This window comes from Metopolophium dirhodum, chromosome 1 (assembly GCF_019925205.1).
Source record: "Metopolophium dirhodum isolate CAU chromosome 1, ASM1992520v1, whole genome shotgun sequence".
Lineage (NCBI taxonomy): Eukaryota > Metazoa > Arthropoda > Insecta > Hemiptera > Aphididae > Metopolophium > Metopolophium dirhodum.
The window spans coordinates 119,228,674-119,245,362 of record NC_083560.1 but is presented as its reverse complement, the minus strand read 5'-3'; the positions used below and the strand labels follow the sequence as shown (position 1 = coordinate 119,245,362).

The 16,689-nt window shown below is 29.1% G+C and overlaps 1 protein-coding gene and 1 long non-coding RNA gene across 2 annotated transcripts; both read left to right on the top strand.

Annotated features, from left to right (window-relative positions):
* The first annotated feature begins 5,526 nt into the window (after positions 1-5,526).
* On the top strand, positions 5,527-9,818 carry LOC132953566 (uncharacterized). The gene is made up of 5 exons (XM_061025957.1): positions 5,527-5,590; positions 5,671-5,940; positions 6,006-6,088; positions 6,281-6,559; positions 9,783-9,818. Exons 1-5 carry the CDS (start codon positions 5,527-5,529, stop codon positions 9,816-9,818), a joined length of 732 nt encoding a protein of 243 aa, XP_060881940.1.
* A 3,378-nt stretch (positions 9,819-13,196) lies between these two features.
* On the top strand, positions 13,197-15,833 carry LOC132936514 (uncharacterized). Its single transcript, XR_009663476.1, has 2 exons — positions 13,197-13,296; positions 14,601-15,833. It is a non-coding gene; the product is annotated as an uncharacterized LOC132936514 (long non-coding RNA).
* The last annotated feature ends 856 nt before the right edge of the window (positions 15,834-16,689 follow it).

Below are 16,689 nucleotides of genomic sequence, written 5' to 3'. Positions count from 1 at the left end.
TTAAAGTGTATATTTTTCAAACAATAAGAAAATAATGACGAACCCGAACACCAATTAAAATATAACGGTCTTATTGTGATCCAGTGATATTACTTACCTACTACAAAGTTTCAAGACTGCCATTACTATAATAATTATTCTCGACTCCAAATCCATTGCAATGATTATAAAGATTCCATGATTCGATTCGAGTATTAGACAGTGTATTAAGTCCGGTGCGTATTTCGTGGCCACAGATAGCTTAATCCGATCTGTCGTACTGATTATTTATGATGATGATAATATTCACGCTCGACCGAGTTCTTATCAACGTGTCTGAAGACTGAAACCCTATAATAATAGACATTAGACCGATTAAATACCGTCTGGTATGTAGGTACCTACATTAACAGAATTAATTAAACAAATTCAGGGTTCAAAACCACAACCATTCTAGTTAATTCGTGTCTGGTTGCACCCATAAATATTATGATGCCTTCATTGACATTTCTAAATTACGATGAACAGTGTCGTAGGTACAGATTTTGCGGGGGCTCTAGACAGCATAATATATTAACGAAGTCCCTGGTCAAAAACTTATACAAATCAAAAGTAAAAATGAAAAGAATTAAAAAATTACATTTTACCAGTTATTTCTGAGTACTAAGCGTTATCGACGTTACCGTTACGGACCCCGTTAGCACACGGTATATTCAGAGCCACTACTAAAATTGTACAAACTACATTTAATACAGTATAGGTATTAGGTATATTGATATATTGATGATTAAAAAAAAAACAAAAGCTCTAAAGTTTAGGTCCTTTATAGGTCAACTTCCCTCTCCCTTTTTCCGCATGGATCTGATCTGGATAGTGAATACTCATCACTCGTTTAAAGTTCAATAGTGACCAAAATAATATTAATAAGATTTAAACGATTAAATATAACTATTGTACTGCACATTATTATACAATACACATGTAAACATAATATTTGTATAAATAATTTACAAAAGAGTAATTATACTAAATACTTATATAAGTAAACACTGCAGATCCAGATTTAGTCATCATTGATGAACATCAAACATATATTTTGTTCCTGCATACATACAAATAGCCAATAGGTATATAAGTAAAAACCATAATTTTTTATTATAATCAACACTATAAACACGTCTACGAAATGAAAAAACTTAATTATAAATTTCAAATTAGGAACCTTGATACCTAAACCATTCCCACCTACATTTATAGCCCCCCTCCCTTAAGCAATTTCTACGACACACTGATATATATATTACATAATAACATGTTCTACGTATATTATATACATATGTTATAACTATTATATATAACACAATAACATTAACTTAAATGTAAATACAGCCTTTTAAATGTCGTGTTTTTATAACTAAAATAAATAATATACAAATATTCAGCGGATTGATAGTTGGTGGAATTAATATCCAATAAAGTTTGGCCGTGTTGATATGCAACGCAATCAACAGATTTTTTATAGGTAAAAAGGTAATGTCGGCCTAATTTATATACCCCCATTTAAAATGCTCCAATTCATGAGTGAATAATAATCAAAAGCTTCATACATAAGATTGATGATAATTTTGTAAACATTTACAAATCGTTTTTATTTGATAAGACAGTGTAAAATGAATTTTATAATATAATGGTAATCCACAATATTATTTACAACAATTCACGTGTCTTGCATGAGTTCAAATAACAACAAAAAAAAAAAACACATTCACGCAAATCGATAAATAAATTGATTAGGAAGTGATTATTTAAAGCTGAAAATCTGAGAACTTACCAATACTTGATGTAAAAAAAAAATGATAGATTAGTTCTGGTGGTTGATGGATGACATTATTATAATATATAATTTCATAAACTTCAATAAACTGAATGATTCACTATCATGCTCTTCCCATTTTCCTTTAGTAATAAAATTATTCAAATTCTGATTTTTGTTATTTTAGATTCTGAGTGGAGTGATGAATGTATTGATTTTACAATGATGTATGTTTTTTTGTGAGTGTCTGTTTAGACGATAAGTAGTAAAAACAAAAAAAAAGGCCATTTTTACGCGAAATCTGTTTTTGGCAATATCGATTTTGTTTTTGGTGTACATAAACAAGAATAACAGAAAAAAAACCATAGAGACATGAAATATTCAAAGTATGTTTACATTAGCATTTTCTATCCATCATAATATATTATTATCTTCGAAATATTTTGACTCTTTTTGAGCAGTTTATAGACATAAGAAAATGTCGAATTTCATTCATTTTTATTTAACTATTATCGACAAAAATGTTTAGCTCAGTTAAAAAATTCAAAAATGTAATACAAAGTTCCTTATAAGTTTTTGTTAGTGGAAATTAAAAAACAGTTGAGGATGAATCTACAATATATTTATTTTTACGAGCGTCTGAATTTAAATGTTCGACAAAATTCAACAAAATCACAAAAATTTGCAAATAATTTTGACTTAGAAATTTTTTAAACATTTTTTTATTTACTATCTAAGATTTGTGAATTACATTTTGACCAAAAAATTTAAAAAAATATATAAATAGTTTTTTTTAAATAGATTAAATAGAGAAGTTCAAAATTTGACGAAATTAGATATTTAAACGGAGAATTACGATTTTGGTTATTTTTTTGTACACTTAATTTAGCAATTGGCCAGAAATTCGCCAATACCGTAAAAAAGGTTACTAAAGAACGGAAATATCAATATCAGTGCAGAGATTCATTAAATTAAATTTAAATATTCTACGGGGGAACAATATTTTTATCAGAAAATGATTTTATTGAATAACAATTTGTCAACCATACCACAACAGTTCAATTACTTTTTGTAAATTTTTTAAAATTATTGTGGTTTATTTTTACGTAATTATTTGATATTAATAGAAGTATTTGAAATTTTGGGTTGTGGTGGGGGGGGGGGGAGAACAAACTTTTTAACTTCTTCTCCTGGAGACGCTACTGACTCTGATGCAAATGATGCGTGTGTCAGTGTGTTAGTGTTGATACCATGACCTGTAAGGTATAACCATCGCTCACTGTTAATTCCCTTGCAGCTCCTCCTCCCCGTTTAAACTTACAACACAAATAGTAAATTTCACCGCCACCGCCACCGCCTAAGTAATGAAATGTCGATGACAACTACAACAGCGTAAGCGGTACCTTATAGACACGTCGGACGACATACAAAATTATCGATATCACTGATATCACTATCGTTTATTATAATAGTGACACGTCGTATGTTTGTCTTTATTTTCATAATATTACACTGTTCATTATTATTCTGGCATAAGTCCAATGTTTTTGATTATAATAATATTATGGTTTCTGAAACGGTCAACACATACATAATACGTATATTAAAATATGACTTTAACACCGAAACATGCAACAAAGATCTATAACATAGGGTCACGATGCCACGAGTGCATTTCGTGGAAAATGTAATATAAACCATATTGGTAGTCGGTAATCGGTATTATGTTTAATGCATTTTTCATGTTACGAGTTGATATTTACTTTACTCCCTCGGCGACGGCGCGGCGGTGGCGTTACAGGTAGCAGGTGGTACACCTAATTTGTACATCGTTGCGGTCGGTCTAACATCCACACGAGCTACCTGTTGACTCTGACCTTGTCCGTTGTCGGGACATGAACAGCCGCTAATCACTTCAGGGTAGTCAAGGTGGCATTATATTTGAAACGACTTTTTTTATGTGAATAATGTACGTGTAATTCTCTTTCTATACCTTATGTAGGTAGGTTTCGTAGGTACCTACCTACCTACATAATATATAACTGCTTAATGATAAATGTATCTTGTATTTAATATTTTACAAAATATTATATATATTTGTATATTATATTTTTAAACCGATATTTAAATTGTAATTACTTATTAAGTAAAGTATGCAGCCATATCCCACTTCCCTTCCTAAATCAATTCATCTAGTTCATATTCCCGACGTGACGATTTTGACGAATCCACAACATACCAGCAGCATCTATATACCTTTATAAGTACGCTCTTAATGTTCCACCAATGTTACTATCCATAATTTCCATAGCCGTGATCAATACTACCGACGTCAGTGGTCTTTATGGAGAGTACACGTCGAAAGTGATTTATTATGCGAAATTCACTTGGGAAACATACAATTTTACGTGCAACTGTCATCACCATTTATTGTAAGTCATCGAATGCCTCAGGTATATAGATGCAGAATAATATTTTAAACATTTATTACGAATACATACTTGAAGAACATCGAACAAAACGTTAATTGTTATTTATAATTTATAAACCAAGTGACAAACCAGAATGACATGATTTGCACCTATACCTATACCTATTCATACCTATACCCATATATTAATTATACAACAACTAGATAAGTGTACTTTTACCTATTATACTTTACGTGTATTATGCTATGTGGGTTGATGTCAGTAAATTTACTGCATCAATATTTGCAAAATATACTGCAATTAAAATACTTAAAGTGACGGCAAACACTAAATAAACACACATCATTGTAAAATCAATATACATTCATCGCTTCTCTCAGAATCTAAAGTAATGTAAAAAATAAATAGTTTAGGAGTTCCATCTATTTAGCCCTATTTACCAAATCGCTCTGACTTGAGAGTTTTATACTGACATTTGATTTTACTATTTTCATATTAATAATTAATATACGTAAGATCTTTTTTTTTGTCGTACCAGGGTAATGATTTATTTATTTATTCCATATGTATATCAATGTTGAGAAAATATATATTATTAAATATGTATTGGCTCGTAGTTTAACTCTAAAAACGATTGGGTAAGTAACACATAATAATATGATGACGTTTAGTAAGACAAAATAAGAAAATAGGAATACAATAACAGTTATGCCATAAATTGTCTAGTAAATAAAATTTAAAAAAAAAAATGTTTCTGCCAGACGTTTGACAATAATATTATACAAAATATAAAAAGCAGTAATCCAGCCAATTTATATAATAAAAGAAAATAATATTGTTTTTCCCATATGAGAGAAACGAAAAATTAAATAATACGAATAAAAGGCGAAAAATAAAACACCAAAATCGATTTTGTCAAAAACTGATTTTGCGTAAAAATTGACCAATTTGTGTTTACGATAATAGAAACGTAATACTTTAGAGCATGTCGTTTTCACAACTAAAACAGTTTATATGGTCGGGTTTTGACCAATTCACGATACTAGTATTCTTTATAATATCATCTGAATAATATTATTCCCAAAAGTTATAAATTCGATTTGTAATAATTATATTATATTAACAATTTTTATTTTATTTACATGGTTACAGAAAGTATTTACGTTTGAGTGAAATATTTATTATTTTTATTTATATTATTGATACGGGATGCGTCCAACTTTTCAATATCTCTATAGAGGTTGAAAATTGTAAAAGACATTGAATGAACTGAACTTAACCTTAAACTTTTTTTGGTCAAAAATGAATCCTGAGGAAATTGACAAAAATTACAATGATGAGGTTATTAGGACCCTATTAAAAACATGTAAGAATACAATGTGGGTATAAAATTATAATATTATTAAACTAAATATAAAATTGTATGTTTGCTTAATAAACTGGCAGTAAGATCGCACAACGAAATTGAAAAAAAAAAGGCAATGGAAAGCAATAAATACCAACATCCTCAAACCATCAAGCAGAGTTTAGGTGACACCCTTGGAGGCATAGTTATCGACTTGATCCCTAAAGATGAATTGAAATGGTGGATGGAAAACGAAAAAGTACCCTTACAATTTGAGTTGATGCCGAAAAATATGCTATCTGGGAACATACAACTGACACCAGTGGATAATGACGAGGACACTATGACATTATATTTAAATATAATAATGCGTAAACATATTTTTGTACTCAGCAGGGTGATACATGTTTAATGTAGGTACTTTTATTTTTTGTAGTCGTCGGTGATCGTCTCAAGAAGCAAGCTGAAATTAAACTGAACGAAGAACTTAATGAAGCACTTAAAAAAAAAAGTCGAAGAGTTGATACAAGAAAAAAATAAGACTTTGGACGATAAGATTAGACCTGAGGAAAGATTGAGATACGAAAAAAGCTTACGTACAGTGATGGAACAATTCGATAATTGCAAAATCGCCGTAAACAAAAACATTTCTATAATTTAATCTTTCATGCAATTAACTGTGTATGTCCAAATGTTTTGTTTTCTTTCTAGAAAGCCAAACAGGGCATTAAAACGAACATAATGAACAAATGCAATGAAGAAATAGAAAATTATTCGAATATGATTGCACGTTGTTTGAAAAACATTTTAAAGATGTCCGCAGAAAAACAGGAGAAAGAGATGAGAAACGAATTTAATTACCAAATGCAGCTGGCTCGAAGTGAACTGTTCGAAGAATATTTGGAAGAGAAATGTGAATGTGAAATTTTCTGGGAAAAAGAACTGAGAACGATAAAAGAAAAAAATGATAGAGAACTCAAATTTTTGAAGGTATCATTGGAGGCGGAGCATTTACAAAACCTAATTGAACTAGAAAACTGGTATCAAATACAAAAACGAAAAAAAATGTTAGCACAATTAAACACAAATGGAACCAATAAATCTAAAAAAAAAAGAAAATTCTCTCATTTTGATTGAATAAATACTACACGACATTTTAGAAAAGTTTAATTACATTTTAATGAATTATTATGTATCCACATACCTTCGTATATTAATATTACAGTATTATATTGAATTCAAACATAAATATAACATATAGGTACCTAGCTAATTCATAGCAGACCATATTAAAATTGAATTCATAAATGTATTTAGTATGTACATTACAATTACCTATTATAGGTACTAGGTATTCTAAGATTATCTGCATTATACTACATGTCTACATATGCAATTTCTACCTTTAATATAAATTATCAACATTTACATGAGTAAAAATATTTTATTATCTTAATATGCTAACTATTGGCTCGATTATGAAATTTATTAATTTGTAGATAGGTACCTATAAATATTTCAAACTTCAAATGAAATTATTTTAAATTCTATGCACAATTTTATTTTAATTATTTGACATTAAAATAATTTCAAAAAATTCATCAATTACACGAACATTTGAAAATTATTTGGAGAAAAAATGTACATTTTATATAGCATAGGGAAGAATTTTATCTGTGTCGTAGTGTTTTTATTATTTGGTTTTTTTTGTATTTAATTATTATTAAATATTCGTTTAATAATAAAGTTCTTTCATACGCTTTGTGGAATTTTGGTGATTCTACTATTGTTATGGAGGAAGTAAAATTGTCCTGCGCAAAAAATTTTTTCCTCTGTTGTAAGAAACACATGCGATTTCAACGTCCTCTTAATTTTAAATGTATCATACCTACCTATTGCCCATTTATACCGTTCTTACTATAGATATGTATGTCGTAAAATATACTTATAGTTATATATAGGTGGATGGACAGTCTTAACTTTGAATTGTTTTTCAATGGAAAGATTTATCATTGAATTCAAAATTAACATAATATACATTTCCAGTGACTTACTCAACGATGAGACCCACTCGACACTCATTGAACAACAGAGCGCTTACCAACTTTCCCCCTTTTTATTTTTAAGTTTTAAAAACTAAAAGAGTATAACATTTTGACTTGATATACGGTCCACCAGTTTTCAATTTTTAATATAAGTAATGGTAAAACATTTAGTCTCTATGGACTATGATTAATGTTTTTTGAATTATAATAAATTAACTAATAATGTATGATTAAAAAAATGTTAGTTTTCAAAAAACTGTATAAATTGTATACAATATTACCTAAATTGTATTTTCTTATAACTCTTAGAAGAAGTATTAGCTAGGTATAGCATAATGCTTACCCAACTTATTTTAATTCCAATAAAAAAACAGTAATTTAATGAAATGGATTCATAGCCTACTTAGCAATAAATCGTATTAGCTATAAAAATGTGCACTGTATAAAATCCCACTATGTGATTATGATAAATAAAAACAAATGTGATAACTGAGAATATTATTTATTCATAGCCACATACCTAGATATTACATATTATATGACACTCGAAAACTAAGAATAAAACACATTGTATATTGCTATGTTAAATTAACTACCTGATATTTTGTATAGGTATTATAATTTATAACAATAGTGGATTATAATAATATATACGATTTTATTAGATCGTATTATTATATTACGTACAAAGTATAACATTTAAAGCAATTTGAATTGGCCTATATGCCTTAATTGTTAATATACTTTTTACTACAGTGGGTATTATAATACTATTTATTAGCACCGTATAATAATTGATATTGTTTACTTCCTATTCACTTCAACATCCTGTTTAGCACGGCTGATTGAACACTTTTATTGTTACAAATTGAACTAAATTACCTACTCCCTACATTTCTTATTCATTGCTTCCTCCAATAAGTAATAACGTGTAACGTCTCCCCATATTTCCATTAAATATACATCCTCAATGAGGGCCCAGTATAATATAATTTATTATATTATGCACAATTTAATACACATATCCAAAATACAAAATAATTTTCTTTCGTTATACCATATTTTTATTTTATTTTTTAAAACCAATTAAATTGTTTTGTTATTTATTTAGTTAGTTGGCCATTTTTTTTTATCGAGAAAAAAATGGAATCTAAATAGTAAATATGAAACAGTTTTGGTACAATTTTTATCTAAGATTTCAATAATTTAATGCTTTTCTTTAATTAATATTAAATATAGCTAAAAAAAAGTAACTAACCTCCGGGTGTAAATTATGATTTAAAAACGTACACTGTTAGAACCAACATATATGATATAAACGAAGTATAATCTTAACATTTTTAGTAAGTAATTTAACAGACTGAAGTAGTTTACATATTATAAACATAACGTCCAAATATCAAAATTAATTTTTTGAACATTACAATTATATAGAAACAAAAAGACATTTCGTCTTTGTGAGAAAGTTTGTATTTTTTCTAATATAAAATAATTATAACAACATTTTAAGGCAAATACGATTACAACAATTCAATTTGTTTGTATTTAAAGTTTATGTAGGTAAACCAACAATTTGCTATGCACCATACTATTATATTCAGATTTCAACACATAAAAGGGTTGTAGCACTATAAATTTCATACCATAAGCTAATTACTCGTCTAATACACAAATACAATTTACCGATCGCGTTTCAAAAATATTATTCAGAAAATTAGGTATTTACGGTTTAAATCGTTTGTAATATTATACCGTTTAATACGCGAATAATTCCAACTAAACGTGTATACGTATACTATATTAATCGTGTACATAACAGTGTTATAATGGTTGAAACGCTGTGTACAGTGGATGAACCGTGGGCCCCGTATAGTGTTCGGACCCAGCGGACCCAAATAAATTATATTTTTATATTGTGTGCATATTTTCTGCTGACCCTCCATTACGGCAACACTATAATATGTGACGGCCGTGCGAGAAGGGTGGTACTTTGAAGGTGTAATAATAAGTAGTTTTTTGGGAAAATTTAAAGGAATGAGCGAATGACATTTTATACGAACTGTGTGACATGTACGGAATGTTAATTGCACGGCTGTAAAATACGTCACTGCGAGGAAATACCACACGATAATTATTACATTAAATATGAATCACTGTTACGTCCATAGATAATGGATTTTAATGCACATAAAGACGTAAAATGACGAAGCAAGTGATTACAAATTAAATTCTAACCAGACTAGAGATGAGAATTATAAAATAAATACACTTTTAAATTTTGATATAATTTTATTATTAGGCAATTGATATTATATGTGACTGAGTGAAAAGTAATGAAATACCAAAATATAATTTCGACAATGCTACTGGGGAATATAATATTACAGTACAAAGGAAGGAACACATAATTAAACTAATTTACAGGTGGTTGATTTTAGGGTCAGATTTATAACATCCAAATTCCAGTGATGGGTACATTTTTTCGATAAAACACAAACCTACGTTTTACCTTTTTAGGATCATGATTCTTTTTGATATATAACAGTAATGAAATTTCAAAATTCTACAATGTAGCCATTTATTAATAATATACCTACTATATTATTTGTCATGTTGTTTGTTAGATAATAACTAAACATTTAATACAGAAAAAGTTAACCAACAAAATTAACTCATTAGTTAAATAAGCAGTTAAAATCTTGGTTATAATAATATGAACGTTTTAATAATTACAAATTACATCTTATGAATTCTTTAAATTCCTAAATTAGGTTAATAGGTTAGGTACTGTTAAATTAATTATATATCTACCTTGGCTCTTATTATACAAGTACTCGTAGACAAATATTTATACTTTATATGTTAACTTTATATGAGTTATATGAGTGTATTGAGTTTGAGACCACTGATAAAAAGTATACTAAAAATGAAACTTTTTAATATTTTTAATATAGTCGTAATATGTTTGGGAAAAAAACGTACCTAAGTATAAAAGTTTTGTCAACTTAGAGACATTTAATTCTGCATACAATGTAAAACGTTATAACCATAGAGTATATTAGACTTTAAGTCAAATACCTTAATCTAGAAATATTGCATGAAAATCTCAGATAAAATCGTACGGAATTTTATGCATTAAAATGTGTACGATTCCGTTGGCTTTTAAGCACTGATGGAATAGTCTTGTACCTACCCCATACGAAAAATACTAATACCTAAGATACAAAATTAATTTAAACTCGACCGGTACTAAATTAATGTAAAATTCACCGCTGTTATAAAATTAATCAAATTAAAATTTATGTGCACAATAAATACACTTGTATATATTTATAAGGTAGACAAACTTATTAGGAACCTTGTATTACATTTTCAAATCTTAGATTTAAAAAGAAAAATTTTATGAATTTCTAACTGAAATAATTTACATTTTTACGTGTTTTGTCAAGATTTGAACTTTATATACTTAAAAAATAATTGTGACTATGTATTTTCAATATTTTTCAACTGTCATTGTAACAATATATTAGGAGCGTTGTACATTTTTAAGATTTTTACCCAACAAATAAAATTTTAATGACATTTATAGAAAAAAAACCAAAAAAAATTAGAAACTGAAAATTTCCGTAAACAGTTCAAAACAAATCAAAATATTTTGAAAATTTTATGGTGTGTATAAAATGCTAATATAAACAAAAACTGAACACTAAAAACCAAAATTGATTTTGTCAAAAACTGATTTTGCGTAAAAATTGACCTCCCGAAGCACCAACTAGATTCACTTTCCCATTAAACAAGATACTGTTGAAGAAAATATAAGCAGTTTTACTGCCCCAAACGGTGATGACAGAAACAAAATTTAAAAATTTAAAATTTAAAAAAAAAACACATCATTGTAAAATAAATACAATCATCGCTCCGCTCAGAATCTAAAATATTCATACACAAAAACAAGTTAATATATGTACGGTAAATTTTATTTCTTATTACGTTAGATCAAAATACCTACGTAATTAAATTCCTCTTTATAGAGCATGATAAAAAAAATACACACAAATTATTTAAGCTAGCACCAAATTCTTCATACGACCAAGTCAAAAAGTATGCACAAAGTGCCTTTATGGGTTTACCTACACAATTTATTAAACATATTAATTCCAACAATTTTGTATAGTCGCAGCAAAATATTTGTGAATCGATCGCCAGAACGTAAGATAAATAAAAATACGAGAAACGTTGTTCTAAATTTGTAAAAATACTAAATCACTGGAAAAAAATACTTTTAAAATTCTTGATAGCCTATATTTAGGATACTGTTATTAATTATATAGGTGTAGCGGAATTTAGACTTGTATGCATCTGCATATATTTTTCAAATAAACTGCACATAAAAGGCTTGAATAACATACCTATGGGCTATGGTATATTATTAATTATTTAAGTGTACCTACGTACCTAGGTAAATTTTTTTTGAATATTTAGATAATGTTTTGATTTTAAGTCATATTTTGCATAGCATTATGTTTTGACGTTTCGTTTCAATAAAATTATGCACGGATTTTGATTAATAACTGATTGGTATGTTACAGAGATCATATTTGACACTTATAATCTATCAGTGTTTCTATTATTTATATAGGTTTATACATAGGTTAATATAGTTCAAAGTCTACCTGTATTATTGTATAACTTTGAATCCGTACCTATCAAGGTATTATGTAGTATAAATATTCAACCTTAACTATCGTCCTTTGTTGATTATTAATTGGATATTAAAAAAAAAAAAATGGTTTTCGTTTTTTATAAAATAACTAAATACTTAATAAATATATTTATATTAAGAAGATCTTCTATATTATATATTTGAATATTTCATGGCCTTTTATTGAATATGAGAGGCCCAGTAAAAAAAATAAATTATGAACATCACAAAAATCCACATTATGGAAAGGAAAATAAGTAATTTGATATAGATTAGAAAATAATTATTTCAAGACGTGAATGAAACGCAAAAATTTGCAATTTTGGCTTAAATAGTTAAGAAAAATAATGTATTAAAGTATTGCGATCTTCCTATATTATAATCACATGATATTGTAGTACATCTATTATATTATATTATTTTAAGTAATACTCACTGTGTACAATTATTATAACTGTAAGCAGCAGCCAGCGAGAACGGGAACGTGTAGTGCTGTTGGACAAATTGAATAACATGTACTTCGAAATTCGAAAATATTTTGTAGGTACTTGAAACGCAGTCTACACCCATACACACTCACACACACACACACACACACACACACACACAAGCCACTATTAAATTCATACGACGATGTTATATTGAAACTCTGATTCGTAATTCGTCCATCCGCCTCCGCGGCTTCGTCATATTATTAGCCCGCATCATCGCAGATGGCTTTTATTATTGCTGTTATTATTCACAATTATCGTGAGAAACTCCCTAGCTGTAGTTGCCAATGCAGAATTGTGGTGGGGCAGACCATTTGCCGTTTATTAATCGGCATAAGTGCTGAGTATAAATAGAGCCTCGAGAACCTAATCCGTTACCATTCAGTGGAGTGCTGGCAGCGATGACTAGTCAAAGGACGCATCACCGACAGAATCAGCAGATACCACATGCAGCGGAGTGACCGTGCTACAAACATCGGTGGTTACCGCGTAAGTACCTATATGATAATATCATACTATTTTTTTATGATAAGATATTAGGTACCCATATAGGCAGACGCAAACTTTACAGTCACACATTTATTTATATTTTATTCATGACTTATTCACAAATTTGATCCCCACAACACTTTTGATTCTCCAAACTATTTTCATTAGTAAAAACAGGTTAGTTAGGTTTAAGTTTATTTTATTTCAAAGTATTATATTATACACATAAATAAAATAAAAATATCAAGCAATATATCTACTATTAATAGTATTATAATTATTTAAGTAAAATACATTTATAATCAAAGCCCGCCCAAGTAACTTAACATCTATCTTCTGAGATGACGTGTTTTTTCCTTGTATTTTTTTCCAACTTAAAAGTGAAATTATCCATCGTATTTTATATTAAAATATGCATTAAAGAAAAATACTCACAAGATAGTCAACAGTTTCCCCTGACTACCCAGTGCACAAACCTATGATAGCTAAATAAATAATACTCACCCGACCGTCGGTACATCGCCGACATTGGACGGGTCGCTGTGATGGTTAGGTCTTGTTCTAACGCATACACGTGCTATTTTACGCATAACACACTTACAAATCATTTTTTTTATTATTATTACTTACTAAATATAGTGAAAAGTTACTTTTACTTTTATACTCGAACGATTTTTAGTTTTATCACGCCTTTAGTGCTGCACAAATGTAGAATGTACTACCACTCTCCTAATGACTAATGATTACCTAGTACTACCTAGGTAATTTTTCTATTATTTATTATTAATTTCAGACCTCGATATATGAACGTACGATAGATTTAGGTTTCTAATTGTCCAAACATATTGAACATTTCTAAATTTACCGTGAAAAAACAAAATACGCTTAGTGATAACCATTATAATTATAACAAAATTCTTAAATCGAAAAAAAAATAATTCCTCTGTTGATTTTTAAAATTTTTACTGCAGGATTCTCTCGTATAGTACCTAATATTGCAGCTTTGTATAGATTTCTATAATATAATAATATGTTACTGGACGTAGCACATAAACAAAACGCATTCATGCAATATCATTTTGTTTTACATTTTTAATACCTACCTACCTATAAACTCAAACGACGATAAAATATTAAACCCACAAGTCAAACCTTCAAAAATATCGATTTCTATAGTTTTTGTAATAAGTCTTAATAACGATTTCACGCGAACGTGTTTTGTCGATGTTGCACTACATAGTTGTCTGAGAGAGAAAATAAAATATATTGCTCCGACGTTCTCTTACCGATCGTATACGTTTCAGGGCGACCGGCAGACAACCTCCTTAGTCATAAAATAGTAATAATAATAATAATAATATCATATCGTGCGCTCACCAAGGCCATACACATGTAAACATGACAAATTTAAACATATAAACATCCACAACTACGACCCACCTGCCCGGCACCCGTCTCGGTGCAGTGTGCCTGTTCGTCGGGATCGGAACAGTGGCGATCTCTCACCTCCGTTTGCCCGTCCGACCCTCGTACACGATTTTCGTTATTATTATTATTATTATTATTATTATTATTATTATGTTTGTGGGGTGCAAACGATGCCCGACCCGGAGTGGCGTACCTACCTTCCGGGGATCTTCGTGGTCGGAAACAGGATGCAGAGTCCTAGACTGGACGTTGCCGACCACCTGCAGTGGTGACGATCAATTTTCGGTGTCGGGACGGTACTCGATGACTACGGCGGCCATTGCTTCGGACAAACCGCGACGATCTCATCATACGATTGCTGTCATTCCCCATTAGTTAGCCACCCGTCCGGTGACGACATTACGATCAATCACTGGAGTTGGCTAACCGATGAAGAATGTCGGTGATAAAACCGACGATATTGCCTACCTACGAAATGTAGGTGTTGCAGTTGAGTCTCGATAGCTTGAACCTCGGTAATAACCTCGAAAACCTCGAATTTTTATCTCACCCTTTGAAGTGTTTTTGAGTTCTTTTTGAAGTTTATAACCCGAATAATATACAAACCGAATATATTTTTATTCCCCCTTGAGATTTGAGTTGTCGAGACTTGACTGTATTATTTTATACATAATATTTTATTATAAGATATAACATTTTTATATGCCAGGTTGCATGAACTCCAATCATATTAAAAATAACACTTTAATGGATCAATATATAGTGAGCTATTGGTCCATTACATTTTAGCGTACTACCATTGTTAAATTGATCAATTTTTATGCGACCAGGAAATAACTTAATATCATATTATTATAAATGTATAATATTAACCGCGGATGAGATTATCCGATTTTTTTTTTTATTATCCTCCTTTACCCTGCAGTATACATATATTATAGATTTAACTCCAAAATGTATTGAAACTTAAGTATACTTATCCAATTATTGTTTTATTATGTGACTTTCGCGTTTACTGTTAAAATTTTATTGTAATATTATTAAATTATTTTCTTGTATAGTTTATGTAGTTATATATTATTATACAATAAAAGGTGTAACAATCGTAACCAACTTTTTGTAATTTTTTCGGCTGTATGAGTAATGTTTTCTTTTTGATTTGGAACGAAGTCAAGAATTATGTAGGTATATAAGTTTTAATAGGTGAGGTTTTTTATCGTATATGGTAATTTATACATTTTTATAACTATAGTTATTTTTTTCTGGAAAAAGGAGTCCTTCTAACCGTGAGTAACCGTAACCGACTCCTGTAAAAGTCATTTTTAAATTACTGCACGTTTTGTTTTAATTTTTTTTTATTTTGTAGAACAATTAACACTATTATAAATTATAATCAACGATTAAACTTGTTAAACGATTGTAAACTTCTTATTATAATATTTAGAGCACTTTCTTATTACGGTATAATATTTTACTTACACATTATAGAGATGAAATATAATAATCTCGTATCGTATAAAATATTTTTTCTCATTAATCCCAAAACCTTTATTACCTATCTATACTGCACAGTATATTATTACGATTGTACAAATATGAAATATATATTTATAAAGCTCAATATTAACTACGTACTGAATTGGACACTTTGTGATATCTTGTGAACTATAAAAAAAAAGATAGGGTGTACTCATGTCTGTATTACAATACTGAGCATATAATAAAAACTGTTATAAGATTCACGTGGCTGATTGAATTTATACGACGATGATAAAACTGTCCACATACAGCTCAGTCTGTATAGACTTAGATTGCGTTTTATGATGATTAACTGAGATTTAATGCATTAAACATTTTAGTTGCGTGTGCCAAAACCATCATTCCACATTTCCGCCCCTTTTTGCAATCGGCTATGTCGTATAACAGCTGTAAATTACATTACGACTAAACGTTTTTAGTTGGTGA